Source organism: Dreissena polymorpha, chromosome 7, assembly GCF_020536995.1.
Source record: "Dreissena polymorpha isolate Duluth1 chromosome 7, UMN_Dpol_1.0, whole genome shotgun sequence".
NCBI lineage: Eukaryota > Metazoa > Mollusca > Bivalvia > Myida > Dreissenidae > Dreissena > Dreissena polymorpha.
The window spans coordinates 35,855,964-35,869,403 of record NC_068361.1 but is presented as its reverse complement, the minus strand read 5'-3'; the positions used below and the strand labels follow the sequence as shown (position 1 = coordinate 35,869,403).

The 13,440-nt window shown below is 31.7% G+C and overlaps 1 protein-coding gene across 1 annotated transcript in view; it reads left to right on the top strand.

The window, feature by feature from the left end:
* The window catches only part of LOC127838473 (protein mono-ADP-ribosyltransferase PARP14-like), a 61,726-nt gene extending 50,812 nt beyond the window's left edge, over positions 1-10,914 (top strand). Inside the window, exons 18-21 of the mRNA XM_052366258.1 lie at positions 441-550; positions 714-856; positions 1,369-1,546; positions 7,496-10,914. Of these exons, the coding sequence (XP_052222218.1) occupies positions 441-550; positions 714-856; positions 1,369-1,546; positions 7,496-7,797 (733 nt within the window). The 3' untranslated portion in view covers positions 7,798-10,914. The remainder of the gene's footprint in view (positions 1-440; positions 551-713; positions 857-1,368; positions 1,547-7,495) is intronic.
* The last annotated feature ends 2,526 nt before the right edge of the window (positions 10,915-13,440 follow it).

Below are 13,440 nucleotides of genomic sequence, written 5' to 3'. Positions count from 1 at the left end.
TTTTGTATATGCTTGTTAACTTCTAATGATACCAGCTATAATCATTTTCATGTTGTATGTCAAGTTGCATGTATTATGAACTAAGAATGTCTATACTGATATTGTTTATGGCGTTTCTTTACTCATATATTTAAGCATTCAATACTTAAATGACTCTGAGAAATTGAATCGGCTGTATATGTTATTTTACGATAACTGTAAAATCCAAAAATAATGCATATATTTTATTTTCTATGTTTTCATTAACTTATTTTGTACGCATATTTAAAGAGGTACGTTTTGTAAATAGAAGTAGACATGACAAGCTACATATAAGATAGATATTAATCAGACAGAGGGGAATTCTTCGTTTTAAACAATTGATCCTGCTATCAATTGTAGCGATTATTAGTTTTCTTTGGTTTGTAGTAGATACACGTATTATTGTATTGTTATTACAGGAGCAGTGACTTAGACATCGTCGTTGATTTCAAAACATTACACAAATATGAGAAGGGCGAAACCGATGATAGTAAAAAATTGCAATTAGTGCGAAAAGATTTAATTGAAGGTATAAAGTACATGTTAACAAATAATCATATTATTCCTTTGCAATATATATGTAGATCAAACATATATTAACAATTTGGTATCAAATGTTTTGCATATTCTGATGTATATGTAATTTTATTTCATTAATTATTCCCACGGTTATGATGTTTATATTGGTACAGACCAACAAATTGAAACTCCAAGCGAATGGAAGCAAAGTAAAGGAAACTGCTTTGTGAACGTCCTGCAGCGTACGGACCCTAAATTCGAAGAAATTGAAAGTACATTCAAGTTAACGTCTGGGCCTGGTTGGAATGTCCTAAAGGTACAACATCTATTTATATGAAGTTTTTTTGAAAACAGGATTTATACATATTATTTAGCTTGTCTTCACATGCTCGGTTGAGTATTTAATAAACCTATTTTAGAATGTCTTAAACATTTCAAGTCAAACTAACTAAATACTACGATAAGCGACATTGGGAATGGGTTTTAAACGACTCTACTCTGACAGCATATACGTGTATCTGTATATACAAATGTTAATTTCAAGTTAAGTTGCTGGTGTATGTTTTTTTGCGAATGAAAATGCAATCTTATCTGTCGGTCTAAGGGTTTTTATTGAAGTTTGTATCACCGGCTCCGGGAGGAAACGCGTCACTCATTTATTACAAAGTATACCTTCCCAGTTATCATGTAATATATCATAGATAGAAAAAGCAGTTAACATGCTTAGTCACTGGCATGATATGGGAAACATTTAAGCACCAACTGTTATGGATGATCTGTGTATTAATACAAATGTATGTAAACATTAGTAACTTATTTCGTACTAAGATCGAGGAGGTCCAGAACAAGTCCCTGTGGCGTCAATATCATGCAAAGAAGAAACAACTAGAAGAACAGAATCCGCCGGGAACAATAAACGAACGTTTCCTGTGGCATGGAACAACAGAGAGCACCGTGGATAGCGTCAATTTGCATGGCTTCAATCGCAGTTACTGTGGAAAGAATGGTATGTATTGAAAGCTTAATCTAAATATCAACGAAATAAAGTTTGTTAAGATGGTTTCAGTTGAAAATTGGTTGGACAGACTTGCGTTAACGTTTTCCTGCATAACAATGATATAAAATGTATGTTATGATAATTTATAAAGGACGGACTGAAAAAAATGGCTCGTACATACCTATACCGAGAGATATACGGTTTACCGCAGGGTTGCTTTTAAAATTCAGCACACAGTTGCACGCAATTGTTTTAAGACGGCTGCACATGAGCAATGACATGTGGATATATTACAGTTTCAAGATATGTATGACCTGTATGTAACAATATTTTGACATGAGCATGGCCGAGAAAAACTGCAAATGTTTAAATGAAGTTAATGCTATAGTTATATAAAACGGACTTTTTTCGTCTGGCGCCGATATGAGCACTCTGCTTAGCCTTAGCCGTTCCAATGTATTGTCCTCAGTTGTTGTTGTTTTCCGTTTGTTTTGTGGTTATTGCTTCTGTGCTGAGCAAGATATTTTGCGAATTTGTCACTTTTTATCCAAATTGTTGTTTTTATTGCGAGGTTATGATATTTATTTACACAATTGTGTTTTGTTGTAGCTTATGGGCTTTGATCAAGATTAGGTGTAATGATTATGGTGCATCTATACTCGCGTATTGTACAGGTGATTGGATACTGACCTAAAATTTAAGAAATTAAAGCACTTCTCTCTCGATAATATTTCTGGATTTTCAATTTCCTAAATAGACTAATATAATGAACGCACTCGGATACATTTGTCCGACACGGACCTTTATGCACGAATACAATATTATTATACATTAACTCGTGTTAGTACTAACTGTGTTTAATGGTCAGGAACATTTTATTGAAATACAAATTAGGCTATACACACTAAAAACCATGTACATAAACTTATTCATGGTCGTTGACGGTTAAAGTGAATGGCAAAAATCGAAACTTGTGACGAGTTTGTAATTCATCGCAAAACTATGCTGCAGCAACAATGTGTGTTCTAAACAACTGCAACACAAACATTCGTCACTGCAAACATGAAGTGTCGTTTTGATAATTATCTTTTGTTAAGGACACACATCGGGACCAGTTATATTTTATATAAACAACACTGCTTTAAATGAGAAATAAATTTTGCCATTTCGGATGTTTCGCCATCTGGCGTGTTTATCATACTTGTGTCATCCACGATCACTTTTTGGGATATGTTTATATCAATTCAGTTGTTTCTGACTTGCCGAAATAGCCTCAAGTTACCTGAATTTATACGGTTAAATCAAACATTGAACACATCTGGTATATTGTTTCAAACTAATAAAAAAAAACTCTCCTAGCAACGTAGGTAATGCCTTCACTCATTTATTGATAAATTAAGTGAATGGTTTTTGACGTGATGGTCACCACACAATTATTTGTGCGAGGTCGTTTTACATCCCTTTAGATCCCTTTAGATCTTTTAGCTAGTGCGTGTTGTGTAGAACTTGGTGTAATCAAAATTGCACACACCAAACATCCAAGTAGCCATTTAAAGAATTTAAGGACATTGGTAATGATCTCAATTGAAAATAATTTCATTCCTACCGAGTGTTTTTTCGTTGTTGATATTTTTGAAGTTTCTTTCGTGTTGGATATAATGTCATATTAACTTAAGTTTGAAAATAATTGAATAATTGACGAAATTCATTTGCAAAAAAAACGATTGGATACAAAATTGTGCTGGACATACCTTGTGGTTTTATAGAAAAAAAGTTTGCGAAGTAAAATTATTGACGAACGCAAGACATGGACTTAATACAGTAGCTTACTCTTGAGCAATCATGCTCAAGTTAGCTGAACACGCATTGAACATAATTAGTGTCGATGGTCCCAAGATTAAATGGTTATTCCAACATAAACATTAATTCAAAAACAAAAATACTGTTACGTTATTATATTTTATTCACATACACCATAATAAAGAAATATTTATTTGATCTAACTTTGCAACGCTGTGCGGATTCTGTTGATTATGAACTTGTTTAGCTTTAGAAACTTAAGCAAACATATCTTACTCTACAGACTAGTCACTAGACCTGTTCCGCTGTGGTCGTTGAAGCCAAACTCCTATCGACAGTCTGCAAGAGTCAAGGCAGATTTTATGTCAAGAAATAAATCAATAGCGTTTTCTTTTATGTATATCGCGGCATGAACATGCACATTTGTGCTGTTCGTTACCTATGGCGCGTTTTACAAATCGAAGTTTTCAGATGCAAATAATATTAGCGCAAACTGTCCACAGCATACATAAGCAATCAGGTCGCCATTGTTGTTTCGTTGCATGAGAGTTTCATTTGATTATTAAAGAAATTGATATTGACCGAATAATTTGAAAGTCATGCATTAGTTTGGTTTTATAACGACGGTTTTCCCATTATGCACATTGATTTATTATTTGACTGATTGATATATTGATTGATTTATTGATCGATCGATTGATCACTCGATCAATTGTTTGTGTACTTTTGAAACAGGCACCAGTGTTGATAATCTCGATTACATCACGAAAATATTCATTTTTAATGCCATGCTCTGTAACTAAAACAGATAAGAGTCATATGACACTTAAAAGCAGAAATATTATCATTTTATAAATGGATTTCAATGGGGTAATTTCCCCTTAGTGTTTGTAAACGAAACACATTTTTAGATGCGTTTAGGACAGTATTATTTTAATAGTATGCTTATAAGATGCAATCAATCTAGATAATTATGCTTCAAATTGTGTTAAGTCCTGCACTCTTGTTGAGACGACTGTTTGTTGACTGTAGACATCATCGATAAACCATATTAAAGACATGGTGGTCGAAAATTGAAGTAGCACTATTTACTGACAAACTTCGTATTTCAGAGAAATTTTAAATTGTAAAATATCAGTGATGATTACATGAAATCTTTACAATTTTAACTTGCTGTTTTAAACAGGCAGTGGCAAAGAGCTTGGATGCATTGTATGCATTTGCCTGTTAAAAACAAAGGTTAAAATGTAGATGTGTTCAGCAATAAACGTATTTGTATTAAACCTTTATGTATGATCGCTCATATGATTCTGTCATTTTTTCTAAGTATAACTGCTAATGTTATGTGAAAAAAACCGACATTGTTATTTTTTGCTTTCATAGAATGTAAAATTGTTAAAACGAAAATTTAAGGGGATGAAGATGGATTAATGTCAAATATTTAAAACGGTGTATATATTTAGAGAAATAACTTTAACAACGATTAACGCAAAAGCTCGCTCACGGATCGTGCAATAATGGAAAGAATCCAAATATTTTGAAACGTTTTATTGAAATATAATACCTGTTGTAAGCTTTAGTTGTAGCAAACTTACGTTAACAAGACGATGTAAAACAACACCTTCAATTCAGACTACTAACACAACACAAAAACTCCTTATATGAAATTAATATAGTATACCATTGAAACACAACTATACAACAATTAAAATAAAATGCAAATACTCTTTTTAGGTTGAACTTATCGTAAATTACTAGCGATGATAATATATTTACACAAATATAGTTTCACACGACCTTATTAAGCAACAAAAAGCAAAATAAAAATAAAGTTATTACCGTTAAAGCAAATATGCTTCACTTCAAAGCGTAGCCCGAGTACAAAGATTATGTATTATATGAGACCGAACAAAATACCTCTGCAAAATACCTCTTATTACAATTACATGACAAAAAAACAACGTATTATTCAAAGAAAATGTTAATGTGATTCAAATTAATGTTAAATCGAATGACACTATATGCAATCAAGTGTATTTTGTCAACAATATGTGTACCCAATAAGAACACAAAGAAACAAAACCTTAAGCTGTTTGCGCAGATTATGATTTATCAATTTTTGGTTTGGTCCTTTTCACAATTTGTTTTATACAAGTTTGGCTTTATCTATTTATCTTAACTCAGTGACGTATGCGGTATCGAACAATAAACGTTTAAATGACCTTTCAGAAGGATTGTATTACCTTTGAAAAAGTTTTCCTTAAAACGGGTCAATATAAACCACGCAAATCATGTAATAACAACGCTGGATATGCCCTTCTACGCCAGGTTTATAGTTTATTTAATGTCCGGCAGTCCTCAGTATGTCCGCACATTTTGGTTTCAACTCTGTAGCTCAACCAGTTATCATCTTAACTTCACACAACTTTCTTGAAATGTTTATTAGCATACAATGGAGGCTAAGTTCAATAACATGCCAAATCTCAATGTTTTAATGTACGGCTATTTGTTGATGCCCTCTCTCTAACTCAAACAGTTTACATATGAATATCACTTCACTTAAAATGTACAAAGGCTAAAATGCAGACCGAATACAATGACCAGCAAAATTTGAAGTTATCAACATCGGATGTTCTCATAATATAGTAACATTTGTCTATAATACAGTTTCAACATTCCTGTCTCTGCCATAATTGGCTTAAACAACAATTATCGTCCACAAGTAAGCCATATGTTTATGGATTTTAAAATTACAAATGCAAACAATCGTAAGGCGCCGCGCAGAGTGTAACACTAGTCTCCCTACCTCAAAGGTCAAAGCGACACTTTTAGGTCGAATGACAATTTTGGATATTAGGCAGTTTTTTAAAATGAATCTTTGTCATTTATCCTTAAAGCGGGTATATACGATTTTGTCAAATATTTATGAATTTATATAAACTGTGTAAGAAACGTATTATATATATATTTCAATATAAATTAAAATAAAAGTTAAGAAGAACATGTGTCGACAAATGCGACATAGGCCAGAGATTTAATTCTGAAATTGAAAACGGCTGAGCAGCCGAATTCGCCAGCATGTATACCATACATGTACGATGTGCATCTAAACTTACTTAACTCGTAGTTTAACGGTTTATAATACAAAGACGAATGCTTCGGTTATTGTAGGAAAATATGTACGTCACTATCGGCTCGGGGCGCTAATTTGTCTTTGCTGCATTTTATGAAATTCGGCTTAAATGTATAATTTTTCTTGCCTATTTTGTGTTATTGTTACATATTTTATCAATATATTACAATTAAACACATATAAAAAAATCGTATATACCCGCTTTAAGCTGTTTGAAATAACTTACAGCTAATGGCTCCAAATAGGAGACGGCATGTCCTGTGTTACACCTGTCTCCGTTCAACACAATTAAATGTAACATGTAATGTCAACGATCAAATTTAGCCATAAAGCAGCTTGTCCGGACTGTATTTTGTCATAAATCATGCAAATTCGAAATACTTTACTTCAAATGACACGATTAGGACCTCAATTGTCAAGCTCACACTTGAAAGTCTAAAGTCAAATTAGGCCACTATTAGTTTGATTTACATTAATGGACTTTTGACTCAAAATAAGACAGCCTTGCATTATAGACACACATTGTGTTGCAAATTATGTATTTTACTATTTGCCATATATATTTATTCTTAGAAATATATGGATTTATTGCCACTCATTTAGTACATTTAGTGTCAGATATATGTTTTTGTATGTGATGAACCATTTACTAATAGAAATCGCTGAAAAAAGAAAACATATTTACTTTGGTTTATTTGCTTAAGTTTGGTTTATCGACGTTTGAAGATTTGTAAACTTAAGTCAAGCTATAACTTTACGTTAAACAGTTGCCCAATAAATTAAAAGCGACATAATAAGTTATGGGAGCCAGAACAATACAATACATGTGTGATACCCGTTGTTTAAATATTTATTTAAATGTAGTCTTTAAATTTAGTTTACTTTGTTTTATTGTGTATTCTTTGAAATGTAAGCGTATCTTTGAACTTACACATCATACAGGAAGACAACGATTAATATACAGTTTGAATAAGTGTGTGCATGATTTCTATTACGAGTTCACAAATTTAAGTTTTAACTTTCAGCGACCTATTTCGGATACGGAGTCTACTTTGCGATCGAAGCAAAGTATTCTGCACGAGAAACATATTCCAGACAAGATGATAACGGTGTCAAGCGAATGTACTACTGCTCAGTTTTGACTGGAGAATATGCACAGGGTGACCCTGAAATGCGAGTACCGCCACCAAAACCGTCTGGTGGGAAAGATGCATTGTATGACTCGGTGACGAATTCTCTTGATTTACAAAAACAAGAGATGTTTATTATATTTAATGATACTCAGGCATACCCATTGTTTATTGTACATTTCAAGAAACAGCAGTGAATATGTATGCATCGTTTGTTATGGGCTGCCTTTATGAACAATGTTCAAGTACGTTTTGTCGTTTGTATTTTTTTATATGAAAACAGCATGACAATAACGAATCATATACACGTTTCTGAATATACAGCTATTTGTGTGCTATTGTAATGTTATAAACTACTTAAAGACTATTTGGTTCACATGGATAATCGTTGTTGCACTGTTTTTACCTTTTTTATTCCCATATAAATTCATGCATTGTTTGTTTAATGTATTCAATTTTATGTTTGCAACCTTCGTTACTGTGATTAGTTTGGTATATTTTTGTGATTTGATGGTGTAGTGTCGTAGCATGCATAATATTATTTAACGTTGAAAGTGTATCGGTTAACAGTTATTGTCTAATTTTACCAACTAAGCTCAAAAGTACAGTTCTTGGAAATTTTCTAAAATTAGTTTGATGCAAATTTATAATATACTGTAAATAATGAAGTAAATATGTTTAGAAAGAGATGAATGGATGACGGTCTTGTCCATCTGCTCCAAAATGCGATGCAAATCTGATCGAACACGATTCTTGAAAAAATAAAATTAGACTCGGCTTCGTGTTGTCTAACATTAATTGTGTTTCTATGCAGCGATTAGTACCGCTCGAACTGAGTTGAGATTTTTGTTTCAGAACTAAAGGGTATTTTTGTGTCCTTTATGTTGATTGAATTGCATACGTCGAAAAATATATGTTAATATGTTTAATTTATAGCCCACTCAGCAATACTATTAATAAAAAAAGTTTGTTTTAGGCATGTGAATATCAATCTTAGCCGCGACGTTTTATTATTACCGTTCGATCAATGGCCTTGAGAAAATGATGAACTTAGGTTTAACGTAATGGTTTTGAGGAAATATTCAACGTTAGTTTAGATGGTAACTTAAGTGTTAAGATAAAATATATATGAGTTAAAAACAACGATTCAGCACACATAATAAACATGTTTCAATCTTTACATACTTTACCGTAATACATTTTACACGCTAGGCGACATACTGGACCAACTAATACAGATCCATGGGGAGTATATCTACAATATCTAATATTGTCCGATCGCGAGCACAGTTTCAAATGCTTATCATGACTTTTCTATAATTTTCTCTGTTAAAAAGGAACACTTTCAGAAGTTGGCGAATTCCTTACCGGTAGTTAGGACAAAGGAACATGCGGTGGACGTTTTGATAACTTAATGGCTATGATTTGTACACGTTGTAATAATTGTAAACAGCTTTTTATAACAACAATGTAGTCAATATGAATTAGAATTGGTCAGTTGTCGGCGAATTTATTGCATCTGTGGTTCTATAATTATCTATGTATGGATACAATATACTATGATTCACGGAATATGTAGACATATTAACTTTTCTACCTGCATCAACGTGATTATCCATGCAATAAAGTCAAATTATGTGTTGAAATCTTCAGTATTTTGTGGTAAATAATATACCTATAAGGTCCCAAACTGTGTAAACAAATGGAATAATACTCAGATAGACAACATCAACACTGTCTTGGCAAATAATATATGTAAACTTCAAAATCTAAAATGACTTATAAAATTTCGAATCAAAATAGTTTTAATATTTCTAAATCACTGTAAGGTAAATATATATGTACACATATTAACTTTTTGACCTGCATCAACGTGATTATCCATGCAATCAAGTCAAATTATGTGTTGAAATCTGCAGCATTTTGTGGTGAATAATATACCTATAAATCAAACGCAAGCTTAATAAATATTGATAAAAATGACTGTATATTTATAAGAAAACGCGTTCTTAGTTAAAACTGAAACAAAAAACAATATATGACTTGTTTGACCGTTTCCATGCTTATATTTTTACTAAAGACTTGTAATGTTTTCGTCCAAATTGTCATTTATTCATATGACTTATTAGTTGTTAGTTTGATCCCAGCCCTTTGTTTCTGTTTTGCAGACGTATGTTCCTATGTATTGTATTCCGATATTGTTTTGTTAATTGTTGTGTCGTTTTTATGCCATGATGTTTCTTTTTATGTGCATTTCTGTCACAGTGTATGATTGAACGCGCAATACGAACAACTGTATGCAATATTATGTCTGTAAGGAAGAGCACAATAAGAATCGTTCTATTGTTTTTATTCCATTTTGTTGTGTCCCATCGTTATATCTTTGAGGATGCCAGTATGAATTTCGAAAACCAGAAAACGAAATTTACCCATGAGTCTCCAACTGTTTGAACATTGTTAAATCACATATTAGCATTACACACATTTACACAAGTAATTATTGATACATATGCGTGCTTAAATGTTTTTAAGTTTAACTTTTATAGTATCTTGTTAACATTTATTAAAACTATTGTATTGGCTGATATAAAGTAAATAAACATTTTGTGGAAGAAGCAATTAAATATGCATATTATCAATTTATTAAATGATACGAAGGGCTGCAACAATTCAGATGCTTGACTTGAGTTATTGTTTGTGACGATTTAAAGTTTACCACGCCACAATTTGAAGTTGTCTTTCGGAACATCTCATGGGGTAAAAACTGAAAACAATGCAAGGGTTTCGTGCTTGCATATACATTAACTTCAAAATAACCTTTAAATCATCTACGCTGAGACTTCAAGTCTTAGAATTTTTGTATTTGGTATCTAACATCAAATAGATGTCTTTTCAAAACAGATATTGCAATCGTGTCGCTGGGCTTAACAGGGGTAACGCTCCATGAATACCATATGAATATACTGTATTACCAATATTAATTAACCAACAAGTATTTTGATCTTTAGAAAACAATGTGAAAAGTTGATATCCAGCCTTGTATATTCCTCTACTACAAGGATTTTCAAATTATGTCCCTAGATTAAATATCACATTATCAGTATAATATGTTTAGCAAAATATTTTGATTCCTCCCTCATAACGCTAGGACAATAGATGTAATGTTTGGTAAGCAACAACAAATATGAGTCCTCTACGAGTTGTGTTCTAATCATTGCTTTAGGTGGACAATTAGCTATTCAAACTGTGGGTCACGTAATTATATATAGGCATACATATCAAAATTAATATGAACATCTTCTTAAAGACCAAAAGGCCCAGATTCTTGATATTTGGCTGTTGACATCATATATTTGGTATTTGCATAGGTTTAAAAAAATACACTGGGGTCAAAACTGGCATCGCACGTATATCAAATTCAAAAAAAGGACTTTAATTAGAAACAATTCACCCTTAGATGTGTTATAGTTGTATTCCACTACGTTTGTTAAAATCGTGTCACTGTGGTCATAACAAGCTCTGCCTCGATGTAAATCTGTTATGTATAGACTTTATATAAATTATATTTGTAAACATATCTAAAAAACAAACAACATGTGTGTTATTTACTGTATAAATAATAATTTATAAGTCCTCCACTTATTTTGTTCAAATGATACCCATGCGGTAAAACTGGTGTCCCGGAGGTTACATTGCTAATATAAATTGTATAGCAAAATGATACTTACTATTTTATTTTTTGTATATTCAAAGCCAATATTAAAAATAGTTTCGATATAACATAATATTTGTATTTGAAGTTAATTTCGTTTATATCTCGTTGGAGATGCTCTTGGGGTGGGCATATGGCTAAAATATACACTTTATACGCTTATTAACTTATTATAAACAAATATCGTCTACCGAAACAGGTAAGACGGGTGTTTAAGAAATACAAAAAAAGTTAAAATACACAAGTCATCCTGTTTTTCCATTTTTCAAATTAATTTAGTTGGTTACTTTTTCAAATCTATACGCATGATATTTTGTGCTGAATATCTCTGCAATTTTTACCGAAAGTTGTGTTGTTCGCAAGAAATTATCAAACAAGAAATTGCCCCTCAGAGCCAATGCATAAATTTTATAACATGTTAACAACATATTTGTGTCAAAGTTATCAGCAAAAATATGTGTATGTAATTAGATTTACAGATAAATGTAGCACAATTTAGAGCACAATTTGAAATATAGCGATATTTATTTTAACATGCGGTAATCAATCGGTAAACAACACAATTAAAATTGCATACACAGACAGCAGTCAAAACCCTTACTTTCGTTGTTCATATACTATTAGAGAAGAAAAATTGATTGCAAATTTCTAAGTACATTTAATTGCATGTATGTGTTTATGCAGATGATTGAATAAGGTAAATGGGGCCGTTTTATAAAATTGTTGTTCGCACGTTTTCTTACGTAAGAATACTTACAAACGTCGAACGAAAATCCGAGAGTTTCATAAACAACTGCTTACGCAACCACCTGCTACAATGCGTAAGTTCCAAATGTATAAGTTAGGAATTGATGTCGTAGCGTTTGCAAATATGGCCGCTTAATCGAGTGAACGTCTTCACAAAATTTATAAAACAAAAAAGGCGATTTTAAGTGCAATTGTTCTTTAAAAGACCCATGATTATTCTTTTGAAAATGAAAACGTCGGTAAATCTTTGCACATTTTAATGATTTATCTGTATGGAATATACATTAAAGAGAGCACAGTTGTTTCCCTTATTTGCGAAATCAGAAAACAAAGTCAAATGTAAAACACAGTTTAATTTCATGTTCTTTTTTAATAACCACTACTGCATTAACCGTGCTTTATAGATTTGGATAAGCATTTTATACATTCAAAAGATAGGATTATTACCAAAGCGACTCTTACTGTATATTATAAATGGTTAGTTAGATCTATGTCAAACTGGATGTACGGAGTAAAATGGAATACATGGGTGATTTATACAGACGACACGAACATGTTTATTGTGGAAACTACTTACGACGTTACAGTGTAACACAACCAAAGTTTCCTTCTAGGATTGAATTAACTAGAAGGTTATATTTGATTATGTTCAAAGCGTCAGTGAAATATTATTAATAGAATGTTCCAATCAGGAGATGAATAGCAACGATAGTTACATTTACAGATGTGTACGATACAGAATAGTTTCAGACAGATTTAAGGTTTGTAAACATTGTCTGTAGCTTTAATTCGATTGTTGAGATCTAAATTATTATCACAACTAAACATGTTTTACAATATTTAAATGCACAGTTTCATACTCTTATATATACAGATGTTGACGAAAATAAATAATAACAATTAAATTCATTGAGCAGTTCTTAAATCTGGCTAAATTTACATGTGAAACAAAACTTAAGGAGACAACCCTTTTTTAAGTGTCCTACCTTACCTTAAGGAAATAAAGTTATACTTGAAATATGTACATAAGGTTGATTCTATTCACATTTTTTTCTTGCAGGTTTCCTTATATTTATCGTTTTCAATAATCATGTTTGAATACAATTCAAATATCAAATGTAATATATTTAAATTCGTGATTTTTAAACATTGTGTAACTTGAGTTTTTTTTTTATTAGTACGTTGTGATTTTTAGCAAAAATCCACACTGTCTGGTCACAACTGAATGTGTGGTACATTTGCATAACTAGCATTATTTATATTATCTTAAAAATGGTCAGATGATTTCTTCTTGCAAGTCGCTCATCAAATACTTAAGTCTCATGATAATTAATACATCGTGTTAAAGTTTTTAACTGCAAAAGTTATTAAGCTCAAATTA